This window comes from Anas platyrhynchos, chromosome 1 (genome assembly GCF_047663525.1).
Source record: "Anas platyrhynchos isolate ZD024472 breed Pekin duck chromosome 1, IASCAAS_PekinDuck_T2T, whole genome shotgun sequence".
Taxonomy (NCBI): domain Eukaryota; kingdom Metazoa; phylum Chordata; class Aves; order Anseriformes; family Anatidae; genus Anas; species Anas platyrhynchos.
Genome location: NC_092587.1, coordinates 38,560,039 through 38,585,586, shown reverse-complemented (window position 1 = coordinate 38,585,586; position 25,548 = coordinate 38,560,039). Strand labels below are relative to the sequence as shown.

Genomic DNA, 25,548 nt, shown 5'->3' with positions numbered 1-25,548 from the left:
GGGTGGAAGTTCAAGAAAAGCTACTGAATAAACGCTGTCCTGCTGGAATTTGCTTTGCTTTGACAGAGTTTGACAGACCTGTGAGTACCTAAGCACAAGATGCCACCTGCCTGACGGTTTTATTTCCACATTCCTGTGTTTCATCTTCATTTGGGACTTGCAGTAGTTACTGAAGGTGGCTCCAGGCTTGGGAGCTCTGTAGGACCCCAGTCCTTGTGAATTCGTGTACCTGCTCTACACACCACAACAGGCCATTAATTCTGAAAACTGCACAGCCCCTCCACCCCCCACCCATCAAAAAAAGTATTTAAATGGAGAGAGATTACCCAGTTATGGTAACTTTGGTACCCTATGGTAACCAAACCTCAGTGAGACCTGGTTAAAGAGTTCTCGTACACGAAGTGATTGCAAGATGTTATTTATTAAAAGTAAATTATGCCATAAACATACTTTTACTTGAACTTCTAACACATCTAAAAATCAAGCAAAGAATGAGGACCAATGTTTCATAATTCAGTTAAAAAAAATCAAGTGTATCCTCTTGAGGTTGTGGAAAATATGATGTGGAAAAATGTGCCACTTCAATATGAAAGGAAATTTAGTGACAGAGTTACCTCATATACTAAAGGTACCAATAGCTCTGAAGCAAAAACAAATACTCAGGTGTTTTTAATTTCTTTGGTTTTATCCCAGCTCCTCCTCATTTTCCCTTTTACTTCCTACACGTTCTTTCTCTCTCTCTATCATATGGACAGGCAGTACTCCTGTGCTCCTTTCTCATCTCAGCAACTGCTCTTAGTGACACATATCACTTTGGAAGCAGATAATCAAATATTGTAACTTCCTTCCTGTAATATCTATTAAAAAAAAAAAAAAAAAAAAGATGGAGGTAATAACATTTCCATAAGGTACACCCCAGTCAATACAGTATACTCAGAGTTAATGCTGTCCCTTTGAGAGTTCAAGAGTGTTCAGATCTTTCTAAATATTGAAAATTTAGGAGTGGAAATTTCATAAACAACTCAATGCCATCACTATGAAGATATGACAAATGTTAAATTCTCAATAATGGCTTTTGAAGGTCCTACCTGCAGGAGTTCATTTGGATCACAATAATTCATACGATAACAGATCAAAGCATTTCATGCTGCTATGTGTTTTAAATTACAGATGTCTTCCAACTGTGACAAGCTAGTTTTAAAATGAGACTCATATTAAACAGTAGTGAAAAGCAGACTCAGTCTACTTCAGTGTTTGACTTGAAAGCATACTTTGTTTCGGGAAACAAAATAATAAAAAATAAGACATTTAATTGAAAGCAAAAGTACCTTACAAAAAAACTGTATTTCTTAATTCTAGAAATGACAAAATATTAATAAAATCTTAAAAGATTGCTAATACAGCGTTTATGTAGAAGCAGCATAAATCCACTCAGTGCATAAAAATCTCTTGTGTTTACTGTTACAGATTAAGTGCATAAATTCCTTTTATAACCATGTACCTTCCCATAGGAACACTGGCATACATCAACCACACAATTTGTTCATTTCAGAAAGCTTTCATAAGGTTGAAATCTCGTCTATATCATTGGAAAATACAATTAACTAGGTCCAATGATAAACTCCAGATTTCAAATGAATAAATTTGACATAGGAGGTGTTACATTTTTTGAATATTCTTATAAAAGGTGACAGAATACACAATCCAAATCAATTTGGACAGGCAATGTACACCACATTTGTAAAATAAATAAATAATTCAGCTATTTAACACAAATATTCATCTATCTCTGAAGATAAAAAGAAAAATCTCTTATACGTTAATTGTACAGGCCCTACTTTCTGAATGTCTCCAGTTATTATGAGGATATTCATAAAGTTTAAATACAATCTATAATGGCTAAATGACTTCTACATCTTATAATTAACAATGAAAGATGGAATCATCTAATATAGCAGCCCAAGCACCAGAAGTTAAATTCCCCCTTTGAAATGCTTTGCCAGTAAGACTCTCCCCATCCCTACAGAGGATAACCTCTGTAGCTTCTTTGATTGAAGCTATCACCTGTGAATAGCAGCCCTGAACAAAATAGAAAAAACTTACATGGCTTAAAAAGAACTAAAGAATATGGGTTACTCAGAATGCTAAATATTATGAAGTAATTTTACGCTTACAGAAACAATGCTCATATTTATCAAAAGATGAATGTGAACGCAAAACTGTAATATTTAATGTTACACAATTTAATAAGTACCACGTTACGACAGTGTTAATAATCTTCTTATATAGCATTAATTAAGAAATAAGAATTTCAAACAAACATGGATAAGTTTATTATTCTTATTGGAAAAACTAGTGCATTTTTATTCTGAATTTAGTCTTTTGCTTCAAACTTTATTATAGCATTATCGTAGCATCACTTTTGCGAACCCTATTTTCAGGGAGGTGGAGATTGTATCAGGATACAAAATAGGCAACAAGGCTTACTTCTCTTCCCCCAAGTATTTCCTCAAAACCCTACATACTGCAGATTATGGCAAATACTAAACCAAAATTCATCCATTTCACCCGTGTTACCACTGCATAAAGCTGCAGAGTATTTTGTGCCTGGCTTGAACAGTTGCAGTGCTCTATCACATTGGTAAATGTAGATTAGACGACTTCTATTTCCAGCTTCTTGCTCTGCCATAGAGAACACAGAAGCCAACCCTTCAGCTCCATGAGGATAAAAAAAGTGCTTCGCCTCATTTGGCAATGATCTACACCCACTTAAAGAGCGGCAAGAGCATATTGACAAAACCCCTCCTTTGCCTTGACAGATGGCTACTGCCATATGAAGCTTGTAGGCTAAATAAGTTGAGATGGAAAGTCCTTTGGCTCTCTCAAAGGTTCAGATCCCTCTCTTCAAGAGAGCTCAAAGAGCACTCTTAGGAGTCTGTAAGTACAACGGAATATAACTGAACCACACGCAGAAAGCCTTAAACCATTTCAACCTCTTGGCCAGAAACACCATGCCACACCAGGAAGCGCCAGAGCAATGAGTACAGAAGAAAAAAGATTTACTGCGTTGTTGTCTAGTATGGATTTTCCAGATATGTGCTCGGAGTCTTTTGTTTGGTGGTTGACAACCATGCCAGTGTTCTTGTCAAAACCTGGGAAAAGAAAAAGACTTCATTTTAAAAAGCCCACCCAGATGAAAAGAAACTTAGCAAGCAAATGTGTGCAACCTCCTAGGTTCAGTTTACCACTGTGGTGCCAAACCTCAGCACGAAAAGACACCAACAAACTGAACTGAATTAGTTAAATCTTACCACTTAGCCAAATCTGGTAGATTCAAAGAATAGGATGTACGTGCAATGCTTTATGTTAGAAGTTGTTTCATTTGAGAAGCTGCACTTCTACAAGGTCTACCGATCTCTTTTCATAGCTCCATAACAAAGCAAGTTGTTTTTGGCTAATTCAAAAGAGCTACAGAAAAAAAAAATCTTCAAAGCTTTATATTTAAATCCCAACACTTGCTATGTTTTAGAAAGTCTTAAGTTTCCTCGAAAGGAAAACTGGGACTACTTTTCATAAATATATACCACAAATTTACATATAGTGTAGATTCAGAGTATAAACACATAGAACAGTAACAGCAAGCCTTTACACTAGCTTGGCTATTTACAAGATAGGTATAATCTCAGCTTGGCAACATAGGAAAATCTTGGTCTAATTCTGCATAGCTGATGAAGCAAAGTTTTCATGTGTGTGTGGTAGAGAAGAACTTTCTTTCAGGAACAGCAGGAAGCACAGACTATTACATAAACCAAAGCTGCGAAGATTACTAATACACAAAACTTTGACAGAAGAGATAGGCAGCACTGTCATATTTAAAAAATAATAATAATAAAATTATTTAAAACTTGTTCTTCTCCAGCTTTCAGAGTCCAGAGCTTCACTTCCATCCACACACATTTAAAGTATTTTAAATGTTTTAAATAAAAAATAAAATAAAGTATTTTTAAAAAACACAACAGTTCCACAGTTCTTTGTTACCACTGCTATATTTATATATTTTTTCAAGATGCTACAGGGAGACTGGAGTAGTTCTTATGAAAGGACATTGAATATGGGTGGGGAAAGTGGGTTAAAATAAAGAGGGACACATAAGCTAACAGAGTGTACAACCGTGAGCAGCACTTTTTCGTCTATATTACAGTATGTACAGTATAGCATGTATGTGTGTATGGTATGTATTCTCCAGCTTATGAATTTGGAAAAGTTAAGGAACTTGAACACTGTCCCTGCTGCAGCTCAAAAAATAAGTTGCTGAGCATGGAAAAGTATCTGAAGTGAAGAAGAAATAGATGCTGACAAATGCAGACATGCATTAGCTAGGTTTACCACATTCTCTTAATGCATCTGCCTCATTAGAAGAACGAGACGTTGCCTGAGTGCTTAAATGTTCCCTCCTTAGTACAGAAGTATTATATCCAAAAATTCCTCAAATGGTTGAGCATTCCATTTTGTTTTGGACTTTACTGGATCTACGAAGAATAGAGCATAAAAACTGCTGGAAAGCCAAATCTACAACATCAGTTCTCAGTTTGCAGTTCTCACTGTGATGGTAGCTTCAACGGGCTTCTATATCTCAGACAGTTCATCTCCAAACTCAAACCCTGACTTCTACCAAGAAGTATATTTATAGTAAAATCTGAAAACTTAAATTCTCTCTGCAAAACAGTTGATGAAAAAAAATGTCAGATATAGTCTTTAAACAATTCTTAAATGTAGGACTTAGCCTGAAGGTTGCCTGTACTTGTTGTTCATTCACAACGATCCTGAAGATCAATGAGTGAATAAATACTGGAATTATTTATAATCAACCAGACAACAATCTTTTTAAATGGACAAGAATTTGTTTCATTTAAAAAAAAAAAAATCAGCTAGTTTGCAAAACACTTAATTTACAGGAAAGAGTATTAAGCAGTTGAAAAAAAAGAATGTAAAATACTGTGCACATCTTCTCAGAGCTCCTCTTATTTAATTCTTGAAGTTGACACTACCGGTAAGTCTCCAGAGTACGAAATGGAGACTCAGCAGTTACCAATTAGTCTGAGTGAATGGATAAAATTAAGCTGACGTTTTCTCTCATAAAAGGTTACCATAATTAAATACACAGAAAAGGAGGAGGCAGCGACTGTTTTTTCCAAGGTAACATGCTGGAGATCTCTGGTCTCTTTCAGCTGTCAGCAATACAGTAATGTAAGATAAACAAACCAAAATGTGCAAAAGGAAGAGGATGAGAGACACAAGGACCAACTGTCCTTGCTCTTGTTTTCATTAGGGTGCCCATTACTTTGTCTCTCTTTGTCCTTTGTGATGCTAACTCTGTATTTTTTCCCCACTTAAAAATTACCTCCTCAGCCGTTCCTGACATTTAAGTCCATTTTTAGGTTACATTAGGAGAGGAAAAAAACAAAAAAAATAAGAATCTTACCACTGTATTGCATTGTAGCTCCCAAATACGAGTCAACAATTGATCCCAGCAAGCCAGCTGCTGCACCGAACACAACAATTGGCCATTGTGGCGCGGACACATCCAGGTCACTCACGAAAATGAGCTGTGTTATGAAGTAGGCTGTTCCTACTGCCATGCCACCAAGCAAACTTGAGAGGAGGCCCACTAACGTAATTCCTCCATTAGTACCTAAAATCAAACAAAACCAAGCTGTTTTACCGACTTTTTCCTACAGACTTAAATTTATTCAGATGTTTCATATGAAACCACAACTATGCTCAGTCATATTCCTTTCTTTTATCCATAAGACTCTGCTACCAAGGCTTTTATTTACAATTCCCATGTGATGCTGAGAAGCTTACCCTGTACCACTACAGCCTGCGTATTACTTTCCAAGTCTCTAAGGTTATCAAGAAATATTCACTAGCAATAAATTAAACAAAAGCAGACTGCACACTTCTCAGTGTATTCGACTGCTGTTAATTATGAAGGAAAAAATTTGCTCTAACACAGAGCTTGAGATGTGCATGCTATTAAAACAACGCCTCTTTCAGAGGTATACAAAGATGTATTTCACCAACACATTTAAAAGAAAGAGCGAAATCCCTAGAAAAGAAGATGAAAGCTTTCTGAAAAAAAAAAAAGAACACTTATTATGAGAAAAAAAATGTCCATGCATTTACATCATGGCCCACAAGATCTAAAACTGAGAACAACATGCCAGCAAGACTCAAAAAACACAGTGCTTTAAGGCTGCAATGTCATCTGCAGGCAAGGTTTCACAGACAGAAGGTTTATTTTACGTACCCTCTGTAGTACATTAAGGGAAATGAGCGATTTGGTTAAGAAGTGAATTTTCTGTAGCATCTGCATTATATCTGTATGTATATATTTATATTTTCTTCTATTGATTGAAATTTTAATGACTGAAAAATTCAGATAACTTGTAGTCTTTGCATTATCAGCAGTATAAAGGCTTCTAATAGTACCAGAGACAAGAAGTGACAGCAGTCACTGAGGATGATTTTAGCTCACAGGATGCTGTGTTGACGCATCTCACAGACGATATGCAGCAGAAACACAACCGAGTAAATCACATTTCACAGAATGCATTCCTGCTAACATTTTCTAATCTCAGATTCCTAATGTTTGCTTTTCTGAGGCTTTTTTTGAACTTTTCAAGTTGGACAAGCAATTCAAAACAATCAAGAAAATATTAAGACAAGAACATGTAGAACAGATAACTCCTCACCTACTGGAACTTTTTCCCAGGTTGTTATCAACCTTGGCTGGCTTTTACTCATAACACTACCAATCTCTGACGCCCATGTGTCACCAGCAGAGCATGCCAACGCTCCCAAAAGCGATAAGCACATCCATGATGCTGTGTATTGTTTTGAAAAGTCTATTGGAATTTCACCAGGTCCACTTTCTATCATATATAAGATAGCCAGCTCAGTAGGAACACCGCCATTACAAAATACTTGTAACCAATTCCTCTGTCCACCTAAAGTGACAAAAACTAAATGTTAGCATTTTCAGACAAAACACATTGAAATGGAACAGCAGAAAGACATATAAAATTAAATTTAAAAAGACAATTTCAAAACAGAAAATATTTAACAATTTACGTAATAGGGCAGAAGAAAAAGGTAAGTTGCTCGCTACATTCAGGGGAATAAGGGGATGGAATGACAGGATCGTTCTCTTCTTTGGGTGTTACATCTCATCGGACCCTTTGAAATACAGTGCAATATGCAGTATTTGCTCTTCACAAGGGATCTGACAAAATCAAAGTGTTAGGGCTTACCTTCTTTGTATTCAGAATCTATTCTCTTCTTTATATCTTTTTTCCATTTAGTAAGCTTTGAAGAAGTAACAAAAAATACAAGCAAAGAAGTGAAGAAACTGTAATTTGCAACTGTAAGGATAAATCCAACCACCAATCCTACAAAAAAAAAAAAAACACATCAATGTAACGTTCTTTCATGTAACAACTTAATCTCTTTAGTATGATCTTCATGATAAGTGATTGTCATGATAAATCTGAGATAAATATGCAGTAAGGGAATTACTGAAGCATTTAACACCTGTAACAAGAACTCCAGAGACATCTTCACTGACATAAAAACAGTTACTTTTACCATTTTCTCTTAACTTTCAAAGCTAAATTGCTAATTTTATTGCTACTGCTAAAGCATATGACTCCTTTTGAACACCTTCTGTTGCCACAAATCAGCAATACTGTGCAAAAGACAGAGCAATACAGAAAAGCCGAAGGATATCTAATTGAAATTTACATACCCTGCCCAAAGAATTTGATTGTTTGTATGAGTAGCATATAGACAGCTGTGGCAGCCTCTCTATCCCCAAGTTTATCTTCAGTTTGGGGATCAAACCTCTCCCCCACACAAGGTCTCTGAGATAAACCAAATAACCCTCCTCCATATCTTAACAGCTGCTACTTTTCCCTTCTGTTTTCTCTTTTTTCCCCCGTTTTTTTTTAAATCTTCTTTCTGTTATTTTCTTAAGTATTTGAGCTCCTGGATGTTTCTTTTCCTACCTCCTCCACAAGAGAGGTCAAACTCACTGCCCACTGCATGATTTCAATTCTCCCTGACTGAAAGAAAATTAGCTGTGTGCAAAATGAATGCCAGTATAAGCTGGCTAGCAGAGCTGTTATACTAAGAGATAAAAGCATAGCAGAAAACTTTGTTAAATCTAGAAAATGCTTCCTTTTAACTCACATACAAAACAAGATTTGCAAGATGGGTGACACAGGTGGAAAGGATGTGAAGACTTGCTTCTTTCCACTGACCATCAATTCAGACACCACAAGACAAAGGTCAGCCACCTCACCCACAAGTCTTGCATCACATTTCAATGAACACTGACTGTTTTTTTTTCTCACATGTGATCAAGAAAAAACATTGCTGAAATGGTCATTGGCTTGAACTGAAGAACACATTTAGTTTTCTTCATATTTGCGAGAGGCCAAAAATGCCTGGAACTGTTGATGTTACAGAAAGGAGAAACATGTTATCTTTGCTGGTTTCCTACCAGGCAGGTAAGGCTGCTGGCATGGCTCAGTTTTAGGCTATTTCTTTACCACTGCCTCTAGCATTTCATTATCTCTAGATATGTGAAGCAAACAAAGCCATGCAGATTTTACTGCACGCTGTATTTAAGTTCAAAACAACCTTTCAGATTTATATAAATCTAATGACAATATTTATCAAATGCATTACAAACAGCAGCAGAAGTTAACTTGACTAAAACATAATTAAAATCACTATAAATTCAAATGTATGCTTACATTTATTTTTTTAATATAATAGAACTAGGTGGGAAAGTCTTAAAAGAGTATTATGTACAGTAAAAAGGGACTTAATTCAGTTTATTAAGCATTTAACTTAATAACCTCAGAAGAAACATACCTCCCAATGCACCACTGTGGTCAAGACTCTTCTTCTTCACACCCTGTGTAGCAATCACTAGTGGAACCGTGACTGAAAAAAGCCAGCGCCACGGAGAAATTGGTCGTAAATTACCTGGTAATTTAAATAAAATGGTTACAGATCATCCTTATAAGCCTTTTTAATGCCTTTATATCTGAAAAGTATTTTTCACCTTGTATACATTTAAAATCTGATTAGTATTCCTTTCATGTAAAGCAACTATAAAGCAACTTTAAGTAAACAAAACAGGTCAAGAGCTTCCCTCAAAGATCATGTTCATAGAATCACAGAATGGTTTGGGTGGGAAAGGACCTCAAGCCCACCCAGCTCCAACCCCCTGCCATGGGCAGGGACACCTCCCACCAGCCCAGGTTGCCCAAAGCCCCATCCAGCCTGGCCTTGAGCAACTCCAGGGATGGGGCACCCACAGCTGCTCTGGGCAGCCCGTGCCAGGGCCTCACCCTCTGAGTAAATTATTTCTTCTTTATATCTAATCTAAATCTACCCTTTTTATTTTAAAGCTGCTACTCCTTGTCCCTGCACTCCCTGACAAGGAGTCTGTACCCAGCTTTCCTGGTAGGAAAAGGCCCCCTTTAGGCACAGGACTTGTTCTCACATGTCCATCAGTTGTGTTATAACTGAACAAATCACATCTGTTAATGGTGACGATGTTTTGTTTTGGTTTTTATTTTGATCAAAGTTCAGCATACATGACAACATTATAGAGAATGAACAGCACTGTCTGCAGTCACTAATGCTTTTTAGCACTTTTCTGCTATGAAAGGAAACTCCACCTTGCCTTTCAAGCAAAGGCAAATAGTAGGGATTTAAGGAAGTTGTTATTGTTTATCAAAAGCTTTAGTCTGGTAGCTCTCATCAATGAAAAGGAAGCAGATTTCTACGTCCCTTGTTTCATCCATGTATGTATCCTGAAATATTCCTAGGACACACGTACTGCTATCATTTTGTTGTTTGCACCATCAATAAGAATTTTACACTATGTTAATGGAAGGATTTCTACATGGCTGACAGAAGACTCCAGGTGTAGATTCACATCTTTGTGTAGAGGAGGCATCTGCGTGTACATAAACTAGCTAACAGCTTGTGTTTTGGTAGCTTTGTATGTCTATCCTTTCTATTTGTATGGAAATTTTACATATTCTGTAACATATTTAAGTGCTTAGTTGAGCCACGGTGATGCTTTAGGTCTTCTCATAAAACTAGCAGGAAATCCACATTTCCTTTATACAATAATTCTGTCCTCCTGCTAGTCCATGAAAAAAAAACACCAGTTTCTCACATCACCACCAATGATTTGTACTGACATTAGAATGGAAGTTTAGATGTTTGGTCTTCTGTTACGATAATAAAAAAGAAAATTCCTCTTTTGTTGCTACCCAAACCATTTTGTTTCCACACTAAACCCAGCTGAAAACGTAAGAACTAGCACACGATCCAGCCAAACGTCTGACTCAGCATCCCATTTTGTGATTTCCTATTCACATGCTTTCTGCCATTCATGACGTACAGAGATGCCCCCTTTCTGTGCTCAATTATAATTAGGAAGTCTTCTTCAAATGGATGCTGTTACCTGCACTGATCATCCTTGTTCCTTGCTGATCCCGCTGTGATGGGATGAACACAGGTGTAGGCAGTGCTTTTGTACATGCAGACCCCATGAATTGACTATTATAAAATACTTTTCCTTCCTTACTAGCAATCTATTGATTTTATTTTATTTTTTTGGCAATGAAGTGTGTGTCCTTCCCAAACAAAGATGATAACATATTAAGTAACCTGGACAGTGTAATTGCCCTCCTCCTCATGACCTGCTTGTACTGACTGAACCAGGCTGCTGACCTCCTTCAGTCATGCAGCATATTAATTACAGAGAGCTGTGGTGTAAAATACATGTATTTGCTGTTCTCTTCTTCCATTACTACCTGATCATCTTTATTCACAGTAACCAAGCTCTTGGGTTCCCTCTCCCCCACAGGAGCACATCTCCACAGGGAGAATTTATGTTTCTCAGAACCTGCAAACACATCCATTACCTTTACAATGAGTGTTCTTATGACTTTATTAACCATCAATTTTTTTTTACCAAAAGGGCTAGCTCTAGAAACTTTCAAAGAGAACTAGGAACACTAAGAACAGCAAAAGAACTGAAAAATTAAGCTTATTTCAGCAAGACCCAGGCTCCCCTGTTAAATCACGACTTTTATGGAACAACAGATGCTATAAACTTTGTGTATCATCTGTCTACCTTTTCCTTAAATACACAAGTCTGGTGTTGCACATTCTGATTTCTATCTAAACATTTATCCTCAAGTGAGCTTCAAGTTATCTAGTGCAGTTCTCCCAATTCTGTCTGTTTCTCTAATCCGTGGAATTTGGTTTAGCTGAGGATCACAAATGATTCAGACTTGTTATTCTGTGCTTTGAGTAGTCCTTCTTTACTGCACATGCACACACACACAGCCGCTTCCCAACCTGGCAGTAGTATAAGCAATTAACTGCACACCTTGGTCTCTGGAGCCTTGCAGAGACTTGTTTAAAAACATGCTGCATCCAACAGTCATGTCTTCTACTACATATTTACCCTCAAAAGCCTCTGGTATATTTTCTCTAAAGAGTCCCTAGACTAATTGTTTTCCACTTCTATGTTCCACTGTTTACTTTTCTCAATTTTATCTAGAAAAAAAATCTCAGCATCGCTGCAATCAAATGGTTATCACCAGTTTCGATCACTGATTCATTAATGATATCTCTTTCAATATCCTTATTATTAGTCATTCCTTAATGTACAGGAGTTGTTCTTTCATCTTTTAGCCCTTTATTTATTTTAGCAAGTGATTCTTATTATTTAATTGATTAATTCCTAATAATTAATTCATATTTAGTGACAAGACACTTTCCCTTGGCTTGCACAACATGTTCACATGAGGAATTGTCTTCTTTGTGGTGTGGTATATACAGCATAGACTGAAAACATGTATTTATGTTAAGAGTTATCCTTTTTCCAAGAGTTATGGTACCTCACTTAGTGGGGGAATCCTTTCTACTGCTTTGTGTTCTCCGACAGTAGCTGCAACAGAACTGTCACGTTACGGAAGTCCTGAGTTTTCACATGAGTGTGGATTTTGGATTTACACGTTTTGCTAAATGAACGGTGCACATGAGGTGAGGGGTGGCAAAATTGACAATGCATCTCTGTGCTTCTGTTTACTTTGTTTACTAACTACCATAATTTAAACAAAATGAACTTCCTGTGCTATGGCCATATTCAAGTATTTGACTGTAGCTTATTATTTTTCCTCACAGAACAATTCATAATGCATTGCGTTAAAATCTATCAATTCATTGCTTTCATAGAATCGTATGAAAACAGTTCTACATAATCACAGTTTCTGTATTTGAAAATAATACTGCATTTTTGGAACTGAAGAGAAAAATGACTTCAGGCCTAGTATTAACATCTAAGCAAAAATGGCTCACCTGTTATCTTTGTTACACAGAAAAAAAAAAAAAAAGCCAGTTTAGAATGTTTTGAAGTATTTAATTGGAAAGTGATCAAAACATTTTACAAGAAATGATTGCTTTTAATGATATTCTCCACTGACAATTTTTAAATTTGAACACTTAAACCACCAAGGGAGACTATTTGAACAACTCTCAAACAAAATAAAAATGGTTTTCAAAACTACAAGTGGTTTAATTTTACAAACAAAATTAATTGAATAAAAAATACTTTGACATATTTTATTTTAAAGATACTTACTCATCAAATTATCTACAGTGCCTTCTAAAATATTTTTTCTTGAGTTTCCAGTTTGTCCCTTTCTTAGTCATTCAAGTCATTATGATGTGAATTTAAAAGAGCTTGTAGAACAGGCAGACAATGTCCCACTCAGCTGTCATATTTAACACGATTCCATAAAGCACCAGTGTCCATAGCAACTTATCTTCTAAGGAGATGATTTATCACCAACATCCTAAACATATTCGTTTCCTTCTAAAATTCCAGAACAGTCACTGAAATAAAAGCTATTAATAAAGCTAATAAAGGAGTTATTACTGTCCATTTAGAGGGTATATTATTTAAGTCATAGGGTGACTCAATAAATCTACCGCCTTAGCAGTAAGAATATAAGTATATTAATACCAACTTATTTTTACTTTAAATTTGAAGACATACATTTCATTGGAAACAATCTTAGAAGTACGTATTTTAGAACATAAAAATTTCAAAGTACAAGAAGAAAATCTTGTTATGAGTTAAAAAAAAAAAGTCTTCTATTTCTGCAGCCAGAGAGCCAAGAAAGCTATTGATTATGTCCTGAACAACATAACTTGCTCTGATAGAATTTCACTTCCAGAAAAATGACGAAGTCAGTAGGTGAAAGTGACATAACTGCTGTCTAACACATTGTCCCTTTCCATTCTTTTAATATTGATACAAAGCTCTCAAAAATGTATCTTAAGCCGATGACTATCCCAGCCAGATTTCAAGTGAGTTTTGTTTAAAAAGCCCAGAAACTTACGAAAAGTTAATTGTTGATGCAGCTTTTGAGCTAAAACAATAAAAAGCATGAGGAATGATTTTTTATATCTGCTGTATGAATATATGACATCACAAATCTAGCATTCAACTGGGTCTCAGTCTGATAGAATAAACATTTCACACAGGCACAGCAGCTTGTCTTGCTGGAAAGCTGAACACGATGGTTTTCAACAAGAATGCTTCCATCAGCAGCACCTACAGTTTTGCAGCTATGCAGGCTCATTGGTTTAAAGTAGGGCAAACGCATCTGACAGTGAAACGCTAGTCATTGCAAGCACAAAGGTTTTCAAGATGAACAAACTTCTCTTCTGTGTACTGGAAAATCCCAATGCCGCAGCAGGCACGCAGGTGAGCCTTGCAGCCAAAGGTTGACTCATAAACTCAAAGCAAAAACACCACCAGGTGTACAGGAAGTGATCTCCAATGCTGTGTAGCCTGGTATTGCTAATTACAAACCAAGTAGGTTCTTGGTATCTTGACTGTGAGCAGTATCAGAATATAAACAGATTCTCTTGGGCTAGTTAATGAACACAATTTTAAACTTTTAAAACTGACTTTGTTGTATATCCTTAGGGAAAAACATTGTTAGTACTAAGTTACTAATATTATATTTAGTAATTAAGACTGAGATGGAACATATTCATTACTTTATTATGGATTCTTTCATACTTCCGTTTTACACATATGTTGGTGACTTTTTGGTGCTTAAGCATTACTATGAACTATAAACAGTAAATTAATAAATGACTGCTTGTAGCATATTTTTATTTGTGGTAAATTTCATTGCTTTTACAGGTTGAACATCAGTTCTCTCTCCTACTTCATTAAGCCCACTCCTACTATATGTTTCATTCCCCTTCTCAAGCCAAGGCATTGCCATGGTCTCAGAGAAATAGACAACAGAAGTCCTATGTCCTTCTTGTTCCATAGTCCCTCTCCACAAAGAGGGGGAGTTGACTCTAGTCCCCTCCTTCCTATCAGTCCTTAGTCCTGATACATGTGGTATCAGGGTTCTCCACTCTTACCAATTCTCAGTCATGTTAGACAGCAAGGACTGGTATACCCTGATTAGTGGAAAAACTGGGAGAGCTATACCTGTAGACAGCAGATGCATAAATTACATCATTAAAAGCATGCTTCAGACCAACTTGGTTACCTCAAAATGAAATTAACAAAACCTGTTTGTCAAGCCTGCTTCTTGCATACCTTCTGTGCGTCTAGCATCCCTCTGCAAGCCAAAGAAGAACTGTCCACATAATACAGATTTAATGCTGTAAGAGACCTAATAGCTACCCTAAAACCTGAAACAGTGAAAAACACTTGATATCCAACTGCTGCTGCAAGAGGCAGTTTATATAGGTGGTGGTGTATTTATTCTAGCTCCTTTTGAATCCAAGGTGACACCTAGCACCTGGGCGTGCTCATGCTGCATCCCTGGGCAATCAGCAAATATGCCATGACACTGAAGCTATTCCTGCATGAAATTAACTGAGGTCTTAAGGACGTGTGTTTACTTGTCCTGGGAAAGCAGTTAAACTCTTCTGGGCTTGAACTGATGTTGCAGGCAGTAATGCTGTGTTTACACACTGCTGTAAAAATGGTCCTAGCAGAACAACAGCTCACAGAAAGTACCAGTGTCCCTGTCACCCTACACAACAAACCCACACACAGCCCGCTCGACTTGCTTAAACGGAGCAGAGCTGACTGTGTGTACCCACGCATCCCTCTCTTCTTGCACTAATTCCTCTGTTTCTCTTTTCCTTGACCCCAGAACTCTTCCTGCATGCCCTGTTCAAAGCCTGCAGGTGCATTTCAAAAACTTTTCAGTAGGCCAGTGCTCACTATCGCTGCTCTCCCTGACAGAGCAGGGTACCAGCTCCCGGCAGGACTCCTGCCAGCTGTACCCAGGAGGAGAGGGCTCTGCAGGAGCCTCTTCCAGGTCCCTGGGGCTGGAGTGGGGAGCGGAGGCGGCAAGCTCCGGGCCCCAGCCCGGGACGCAGCCTTTGGACTCACCATAGTAGGTACTCGCAGTCATGGAGACGATCCAGAAGGCCAGGGAGATACAAATGAGCAAGCTCAGGATGATGATGTTCGCCAGCATCTTGAGGTACTCCTTGAAGAAATCCTCCTGGTAGCACGACATGGAGAGCCAGGAGGAGGCCGCCTGCAGGGGAAGCACAAGGCGCAGCGCATCAGCCACAGCGCCGCCCCACCCGCCCCGCGGCCGCCGCTCGCCCCCGGCACCTACGGGCATGGCGGGGGGCTGCTCGCCACCACCGGCACGGCGGCGATGGCCGCCCCCCGCCCGCCACACCGAGCGCGGCCGGCGCCGGAGCGACCCCGCACGGCGCAGGCTCGGCGGCGGCGGCGGCGGCGAGGGCAGGGACGAGCTGCGGGCGGCCCCCGCCCCGCCTTCCCCCCGTGTCGCCCGGCTACGCCGCCGGCCTGCAGCCCGGGGCGGCCCGGGGGTTGGTGTGGGACGGGCGCGGTGCGGCCTCGCTGCCGAAAAACTCTCCGTGAGGAGCCGAGGGTCACTGCTGCGCCGTGCCGGCGGCCATCGCGGCCGCTGGGGCCGCCATTTCCTCGCTCCCCGCCGGTGCCGGCGCAGGGCCGCGTGTTGAGTGTGCAGGCGGTGTGCCCCAGCACTGCCGCTCGTCTACATGTTAAATGAAATAAACCTGTATAAAATAAAAATCCACTTTGCCTCTCTGTGGAATAAAACCAGAGGGATGGCGCTTGCTAAGGATATGAGTGTTTTGATGAGGTTTGAAAGCTGGTGGAGTTCACTGCAAAGTTCATCAATGCACGAAAGACAGACTTGAAACACTACCCAAATGCAGCATGGAATAAAAACAAGCCAAACCTGCCCATGAGCTTTTCTGAGGGCATGCCAGAATCGCTTGCAAAACACTTGACTATAAATAAAGCTAACACGAGTTATTAGAAGGACTCTACAGCTCCCTCTTCCACACCTAAGAGGCTTTGTCAACAAAGCCCAGGGAGATGTGAAGCTCCACAACTTGTCCAAACCCCTCCCTTTCTTTCCTTTGATGCTGCTACCTATGAAATAAGATTTTAAGCATCTCAGAAGAGAATTCCAAGGTAACATATTCAACAGTTGTTCTGTGGAAAGCAGACTAAAAAACCTCAAAGCTTACAAACACCTGCACAGATGAGTCATTTCATGAACACCAATAACTTCAGGTGCTTATTTTCACAGATCTGAAACAGCAGCAGAACAGAGTATTTAATTATTCAGTGAGTGGCTGAGTAATGGGAAAAAGCTAATTAAAATACATTTTACATAGAGCGGGTAGCACATTTAGTTACGGGCTTTGGTTGTCTTTGAGGAACAGCAGAAGTTTTAAGGTTGAAAATTCTAATGAATAATCTTCATGTAAAAATTGATAGTTTTTCTATTGGATTTAAGAATATTTCTGGCACACTAGAACCTGACTCATCTTCGAAGCATGTTCTGCTTTTCATTCAGCATCTGCAGTAAATTTCTAACAGGATGAGTACACAGTCCAGCTTGTGGAGTCTTTTGCAACAAGAGCTTTGATACATTTTTGTGTTGTTATGAATGAAACATTCAGTTATCACTTCGGGCTGCTTCTTCAGATGTTGTCTAAACTAGTGACCATATTCTGTAAAGGCCTCCTGATAGCTGATTCTAGCTGAAGAGAAGTAGGCCTGTTCCGGAGGCTAAACACTTGGGCATTTACAGTGTATCGGCTGTAGGCAAATAAAGACAAAACTTGGGCCAGGTGCCTTGGACAAAGCTGAACAGACTTCATCTTATTTTCTACTATATTTATTGATAACGCTGACTGGGAACACCCATTTTTTCTCTGAAGTAGAGATCCTGAAAACATTAATACTAATGTAGTAGAACTGACTTTGGTATATCTAGACTTCCTTCTTACCTCTAAATTTTTCTTTAAATCCCCATCTGAGATCTGGATTTGAAATCCTGGGATGAGCAGGTAGGCTGCTTTGTAAGAACAGGACACCTTTTGAAGGATAACACCAATACAACATTGCTTAGATGCTCCTGCCATAATCAACGTTAACGTTGATTATGTTAAAGTTATGCCAGGGGAGTTTTAGGTTAGATGTTAGGAAGAATTTCTTTACTGAAAGGGTTGTGAGGCACTGGAACAGGCTGCCCAGGGAGGTGGTGGAGTCACCATCCCTGGAAGTCTTCAAAAGACGTTTAGATGTAGAGCTTAGGGATATGGTTTAGTGGGGACTGTTCGTGTTAGGTTAGAGGTTGGACTCGATGATCTTGAGGTCTCTTCCAACCTAGAAATTCTGTGATTCTGTGACTTTTGATCAGAGCAAGATCAGTTCTATGTAGACTGGTGGCTGAACGAGTAGCTGCTTGCTTTGCTGTAATCAGCTCACATAAATGTGTTCATTCAAACACACCGTTAACTGCAACAATGCTTTATTCAATTTATTGCTTACGTTTTGTTTTCTAACCTGTTGTATTGGGCTTATGTGGCAAGGTTTTGGTAGTGAGGGGGCTGCAGAGGTGGCATCAGTGAGGAGTCCAGCAGCGGCCCCATATTAAATAAGGACCAGATTCAGCTGGCTCCAAAAGGGACCTGACACTGGCCAGAGCTGAGCCATTAAGCAAAATTGATTATGCCTCTGGGAAAGCTTATTTAAGAAAGGGAAAAAGTGCTGTGCAACAGCAGCTGGGAGGGAGGGAGGAGTGAGAACCAGCCCAACAAACCTCAAGGTCAGTGCAGCAGGAGGGCAGGAGGTGCTCCAGGCAGGCAGGAGCAGTTCCCCTGCAGCCTGTGGAGGGGCTCCTGGTGGAGCAGGCTGTCCCCCTGCAGCCCATGGGTCCCACAGGGAGCAGATCTCCACACTGCAGCCCCCCCATGGGTGGAGGAGCCCCCAGTGGAGCAGGTGGATGTGGCCTGGAGGAGGCTGCGGCCCGTGGAGAGCCCCCGCAGGAGCAGGACCCGGGCCGGAGCTGCAGTCCATGGAGAGGAGCCCACGCAGGAGCAGGGGTCTGGGGGGAGCTGCCGCCCACCCATAGGGGACCCATGCTGGAGCAGTTTGCTCCTGGGGGATGGACCCCGTGGTACGGAGCCGTGTGGGAGTAGTGCCTGGAGAGCTGCTGCCTGTGGGCAGCCCCCACAGGCTCAGTTCAGGAAGGATGGCATCCCATGGGAGGGACCCAACAGGGAGCAGGGGCAGAGAGGGACTGTGAAGGAGTGGTGGAGATGAAGCATCATGGACTGACCACAGCCCCCATTCCCCTGTGCTGTTCAGGGAAGGAAGAGAGTGGATTGGGAGGAAAAGTGTTTTTAGTTTGCTTTTAGTTTCTCACTGTTCTCGTCTGCTAACTATAGGCAATAAATTATACTAATCTCCTTATGCTGAGTCTGTTTTGCTCGTGACAATAATTGTTGAATGATCTCCCTGTCCTTATATCAATCCTTGAGCCCTTTCCATCATATTTTCTCCCCCTCTCCCTTTTAGGAGGGGGAGTGAGAGTGGTTATGTTGGAGCTCAGCTGCCCAGCTGAGTAAAACCACCACATGTGTAAGAGACTGATGCTGGAATTTCTGATGGAGGAAAAAAAGGTTCTTGCAGGAATCACACAGCCCTTGCTGATATCAGTGGGACTGTACAACTATGTGACCATGATGAATCACAACATACCAGCTGATGCAAAGAGAAGGCATGTTTGCGGAGCTCTGAAGGACCCTTCATCATCCTTTGTAGCTGCCATACCTGAGCTAAGTAGAACTCTTTAGAGACACATCAGACAATTGCCCTTGCTTATTCACAGACCTTGAATCTTGGCGTAAAGCCACAGCTGCTGCTCTTAGAGTTCACTATAGCAAGAAAAGCAAAATAGAATACAGCTCTCGATGCCTGGCATGGCAGAGGTGATTTCAGTTACAAATTCTGTAACAACCATGGCATGAATAATGTTGACTTTTACCCCTATTTCAGCACAGAGATATCTGTGTCATGTGGCCTTGTGCATCCCTCTTCCAGGGTTTTTGATCATATGAAACCTAGATAAGTTCCTGCAGTTGCTTAATATACATTAAGTGTTAGGGCTAAAATAGAAAATGAAAGAAACCTGGAATTAGACTTCTATATTTGGAAACTGAAAGAAGTAGACACGTTTTTGAAAGTAACGAGTCTACACCATTAACTGCTGTTGACCCAAATGCTATGTTTAAAGTCCTGTTTTCTAAATATTGCACTCTGTTTTTACTAGGTCCTGCAATAAAAATAAATAAATAAATAACAATAATAATAAGGCAGTTTTAATGGGCAAAAGTTATTTTTTTAAAGTGCATCTAGATTATAACAATAATGTGAATTTAGAATTCACATACTTAAAATACCATCTTGAATCAGTTTCGTGTTAAATCACATGCAATACATGCAATATGTACATGTACATTTCATAAACAGTATTTACTTATATTTAAAGAAACATTCTCCATTCGTGCTTACATAGCTAAAAAGCTTGATAATTAAAAAAAGGCAAATAACTGTTGCTTGAAAGCTTTTCACTACACTTTTATATACAAATACATACTTGAAGTAAGAAAAATCTGACAATTAAAAAAAAAAAAATCATTAGACTTATAAGCAACCCAGGTATTCGGATGAAGAGTTCCTTCTGACATTGTACCTAAGGCTATGGGATGCAAAATACAACCAGCGCAGAGTCTAGAATTAAAAATAAGTATGGTAATTTAAAAGGACACAGGAATGTGAGGTGAGCAAAGGCAGCATGACAAACTGAAGATAATAGCATGCTACTGTACATAGCATGCTAATTAAAATTAACTCTTTCGCATTCAGTCTTTTCCTAGGAATAAATTGGAATTTAGGTGATTTGCTGTAATATAGCTAAAATTTCAAAAGTTTCATGAAGATACTTTGAAGCAGCTTTATGTTCTGCTTTTCTTTTCTTCTACTTTTTTTTTTTTTTTTTTTTTTTTTTTTGGCTCTGGTATGGTACTCTCCATTTCTCTTCCTTGCTTAAATGTTATTCATGTTTGTGAGGACTCTGTTTTTGTAATGTTATTCTTAGTGGTATAAAATTAATAGAAAATGCTGATCCTACCATGGAATAATCCATTGTACCTCCCTCAGTAGTCCGTTTTACAAGATAAATATTTTTTTATAGTAGAGGGAGGATGAAAGAGAGATGGCCACTGTTTTTTAAAAACTGAACAGATGACATTGTTAAAAATTTGTTTGGAGATAAATATTGTTTGTCTTATAGTTAATATGACAATGAATGCAAAGGAACCCCTTGGAAGATTTTGATTTTTACAACTTTATTTTTCAACAGCACAAAACCCCACCATATTTAGACATTAACTTTTATGCTTTAATTTCCATGTTAACACTCCACAAGATTTTAGATTTTTTTTTTGACTATATTTTAATGGAATCATTTCTTTTTTCCCTTTCCCTTTTAGGAGGGGGAGTGAGAGAGCAGTTGTGCTGGAGCTTAGCTGCCCAGCAGAGGAAATCCACCACAACTATACAAAAGAGATGTGGATGAATGACGAAGGATCAGCAGAGTTTCAAGATGGTGTTGAGAGCTGGCAGCTGAGGCTCATGCTCCCATGGTATTTGGCACTGAATGAATCCAAGGTGTTTGAGAGCTCTGCCCCATTCGAGAGGCTCCTATCGGCATGCATTAGGTAGATGCTACAGGACTTTAAGGTGGTGCAGAGCACATCTGGGGTTAGATGTGTCAAGCCTTTGAACACATTTGGAGCAAAACTGGGAGGCTAGGCTCCTCCAGGAGGAACCTATCTCACAGCAATGAAAACTGCTTTGAGAAATGAATGCCAGCATATGGTGGATGAGAACAGCCATGGGAATGGCTTCACAGCTCTCCTGTTGTTCTCTATCACCTCGGCAGGCAGAGCACAGTCTCTGTTGACAGAATATTAACTATGCAAGGGAGCAGGAGTGGCTGGCTTTTAGATTTAGGTAACTTTTAAATGGTAGAGAATCATTAAGATAAATACATTTTTAGCCTGTAAAAACACATGTCCTTCCACTTCTGCCACAACACAAGTGGGTGTAACCTGTCATACATAATGATTTTAATTAGCAGTTTCATCTGTTTAGGCAGACTGGGCAGAAGTGATGGAACTATGCACATATATTTTCCTGCATAGATCACACTGTTAGATTTAAGATTTTCAGAAGAACTGTATCATGTTTACCTCTACAATATCGAGCAGAATTGGAGAATTCTGGAAAATACTGCTAGAAACAAGCATTTGTTACTAGCCTGAATTCTTACAGGCTTGCCAAGCTCCCATTGATTTCAGTTGGAAGTGAGTGCTTGAATATCGAAGGACATAAGCTGTAGTCTTTTTTTAAAGGGAAAATACTTGGAAATGCAGTCCAGAGGAAGGGCAGATGAGGGCTACTAAATTGTTGAGCTGGGTCTTCGTATAAAGAAGGCTTCAGGTAAAAAATAAAAATAAAAAAGTAAATCTGTAGCATAGAAAAGAGGATTGCAAATAAATACTGTATTTTTTACAGTGGCAGGCAGAATGCTTGAGGAACTGGTGGAGAAAGGGTGGAGCATGGGAAGAGCCCTCAGGCAGAACAAGAGGTAGGAAAACCTTTGCTGAATGATGACAGCACAAAGAAAAACATTGGTAGGATTGTAGAAGTGATAATATAATGAATGGATGAACAAGAGCAAACAAAGTAGATGCTCCAGCACACTTCAACCCCAAGAGATTTTTGACTGCAGGCATGACAATTCCATCAAAAATTTCAAATCAAGTGCATTAACCTCCAAACAGCTTGGAAATCAATGTTTATTGACCTTTACTAGTCATAACAGAACGAGGCAGAACAAGGATTGAAATTGGGCTTACTAATCTTAAATGACTACTCCAACACCAGACTACTGTCCCTTCTAAGGCCAGTATATTATATGAGTTTTGTCCACACTATGTCCTGACTTCAGGAGCCAGCAAAGCCAGCTGGAAATAATGTTCTGATTTTAGCACATCTACATTTCCCCAAATGAAAAAAAACAACAACAACAAAAAAAGTTCATAAAATTCCTAAATATTTATTCCCTGTAGAGAAACCATGCCAACAGGCTGTTAAGTCCAACTGTTTGTTGAATTTATGTTTCACTCTAGAGACTAAAAAAGCACACCAGTGTACAAGCCATTGGAAGATGATGAGCAACAGGGAAATATTCAACACACATTTCAAATATAATCTCCTTAATGGGATGGCAAACTATATTTTCCTTAAGCAGTTGCTCAAGAACCAAAGCGCACACAGTGTACATGTGAAGGGTTTTAAACTAAGACATTTCAAGCAGTTGCTCATCATGCCTTTATCTGCATCTGAAATAAAACAGCACTGAACGATGCAATGAGCTTTAGCAGGAGTAACCCTGCCAGCATAATCAACGGGTGGTAGTGCTTCAGTTACCAGGTCTCTAGTCAGGGCATGACTTGTACCGCCTCCTACTCGTCTCTTTTCCAACATTATTTCAATTGCTCTAAGCGAGAGGCTCCACTTCTCTGCCTTTTCCGTGTGAAGGGGGGCAGGATGCTTTCATAACAAAACAGAGCCTTACATAAACTCTGGGATGAACGCTTTGTGGCTGTGCAATGAATGGTGCAATGCCCTTCGAGGCAGTGAAGATGTGTTACACAGTGTGCAGATCTGACGCAAAACCTCAAGGCACATGCTGCTAACACCATCAGGCTGATGTGGTTTCTCACTAATTACTATTTTAAAAGCAAGCTTGCAGTGAGAATTGCTGCTTTATTAAAGGAGAAATTGGCTCTCAAGCCCTAGTTAAATGGATTTATTTTCTTCTATTTTTTTTTTGTTTTGCTGTTTGTTCCATATTAAATTTCCATTTTTTTTTAATTGCTCCTGAGAAATAAATATAGAAAATGTTATTTTTTATTAGTGATATTTTTTTTCAGAGTGGTAAATCACAAAATGCCTTGGGTTTGGGTTACCCTTACCTTGTAGACACATCTTCTTTAAACCAGGGGATGAATTACACTAGTACTAGTATATCATAATCACTGGACAGACCTGCTGTAGGCTACAAAGCCAGCTTTCACTGAGCTGGTAAAGACACATAACAGAGAAGCACAGATGACTAAGGCACTGTCCCTGATAGTACATCTTGCTTCACCTGCCTAAGCCATGACAGTTTGCACTGATTTTAGATGCATGGATGAAAGTGATACAATTGATATTTCCGGTGGTAAGGAAGTTCATTTCAGTTGAATTATCTAATGAATACTGATGTGCTACTGGTAGTTGTGATAAAAATAAAAGGTAGTCACCGCTTCTCACACTATTGAAGGTAGTCTTCATTTTTATTTGTTTCAGTTTATTAACATTAGAGGCACAACAGAGGTTATTGTTTATGTACAAAATTCAGGTCTGACTAGGGAAATACAGAAAAATAGCTTTCAAAACTCTTTTTTGCAGTTATATATCCTTCATTTAAATTTATAATCCATTATATAAGATCTAGTGAAGCATGCAAAATGCCTCTTAAATCAATTTCAAAGCAACTGTATTTCACTGTTTCAGGTTTCTAAAAGCATGGGTTAGCAGAAAATTTAGTATCAAAAGCAAACTGAATTTTAAATGGAATGATTTATGGTATGAAGGCAATGGTAGTATAAGATTATGGCTGAATGTTATACCACAACCGAGAAGCTGGAACATCAATTATGAAGACACAGCTCAAGTACCGAGGGTGTTCTGTTTCTGAATTAGTAACACACACTTTGCATTTTTATAGCAGTTAAGTTAGAAGAGGTTAAAAAAGCTTCACAAACATTACATTCTGCCAAAGTTTAAGGGAGGGGAATAACGCTGGTAAATATGTTGTTCCAGGTCACATGGGAAACTGAATCAAGAAAAACATGAAACTAGATGATCTGCCAGTTCTTTCTTATGCAATGAAACATTGTATTTATTGAGTGTTTTATTAAACATTTGTAAAAGATGCTGTGAACCCTAACCAGAGTCTCTGGATTCTTCACTAAAATCCATGATAATTGTGCTTCAACTTTTACCTCTCTAACTACCAAAGGAACTAGACAGTTCTTGAGGGGATTATCTACCTTTGGGGTGTACCTGGATTAAAACACACAGCATTATGAAGCCTTCCACGCATCTCAGTTATTGTAAAAGCCTGAAATTAATGTTGTCTTGGGACACAGAAGACCCTACACATTAGTAAATATGTACTTATTACAGTACATATGAAGAATTATTTGTTGCATTGTACCTGGACAGTTCAGAGTTTTCTGTTAAACCAGATACATATTATTTATTTAGACAGACATACAGGAGGATAACACATTTGTTAGGTGCAATACAGATTTAGCTATGTTTTGCAGATCGACAAAAGCAACAGGTTCTCTGTGGCAACAAGCTGCATTTCAGAAGATATGCTCTTTAATAATGAACAAGTTTTCTGTCACTAAATACTCATGCAAGTACAATCTTCTTGATTTTGTCAGTGCAGAATTTTAGTGCTGGTTCACCCAGGACAAACATCTGCACATCCAACTTTAACCACTGCTGGATTTGAAGACTTTTTCACTTTAGGAATTGTACAATTATGTAAGAAATCCAAAGAATTCCTGAAAATAAAACAAAAACTGTAGAGTAAGGAGCAAAAGTTTTGCCTAAACAAGGTGGCTGTAATAATGAGTTAAAAAGTTAAGCAGAAATATCCCTTACCTTTCAATACTTCTGCTCAGTCCAGATTCAGCAGAAGTTGCATAGCACAAATGTTGCAAAAGCAAGATGAATTCAAGTCTTATGACAAAAAAAAAAAAAAAAAAAAGCAGATTCTTGATATTTTCAACAACTGAAGTCTTATCAGAAGCAATATTCAACTGCCCATTCAGCTTCTTTGCTGTGATAATTCGTCCACGTTCTTTCAGTCACAAACAGCAAAGTGATACCACAGCAACTCATCCAGCCAT

At 39.0% G+C, this 25,548-nt stretch overlaps 1 protein-coding gene across 3 annotated transcripts; it reads right to left on the bottom strand.

The window, feature by feature from the left end:
- Nucleotides 1-402: 402 nt before the first annotated feature.
- On the bottom strand, nt 403-25,548 carry TMEM19 (transmembrane protein 19). 3 transcript variants are annotated; one of them, XM_027455572.3, is made up of 7 exons: nt 25,301-25,548; nt 15,539-15,689; nt 8,941-9,054; nt 7,314-7,451; nt 6,756-7,010; nt 5,483-5,692; nt 403-3,152 (listed from the first exon to the last, which is right to left on the bottom strand). In XM_027455572.3, exons 2-7 carry the CDS (start codon nt 15,666-15,668, stop codon nt 2,989-2,991), a joined length of 1,011 nt encoding a protein of 336 aa, XP_027311373.1. In that variant the 5' UTR covers nt 15,669-15,689; nt 25,301-25,548; the 3' UTR covers nt 403-2,988. The 3 variants fall into 3 exon arrangements, with proteins under 3 accessions (XP_027311373.1, XP_027311372.1, XP_005024455.2); XM_027455571.3 differs by lacking the exon at nt 25,301-25,548 and adding an exon at nt 15,774-15,909; XM_005024398.6 differs by lacking the exon at nt 25,301-25,548 and having other exon boundaries at nt 15,539-15,900.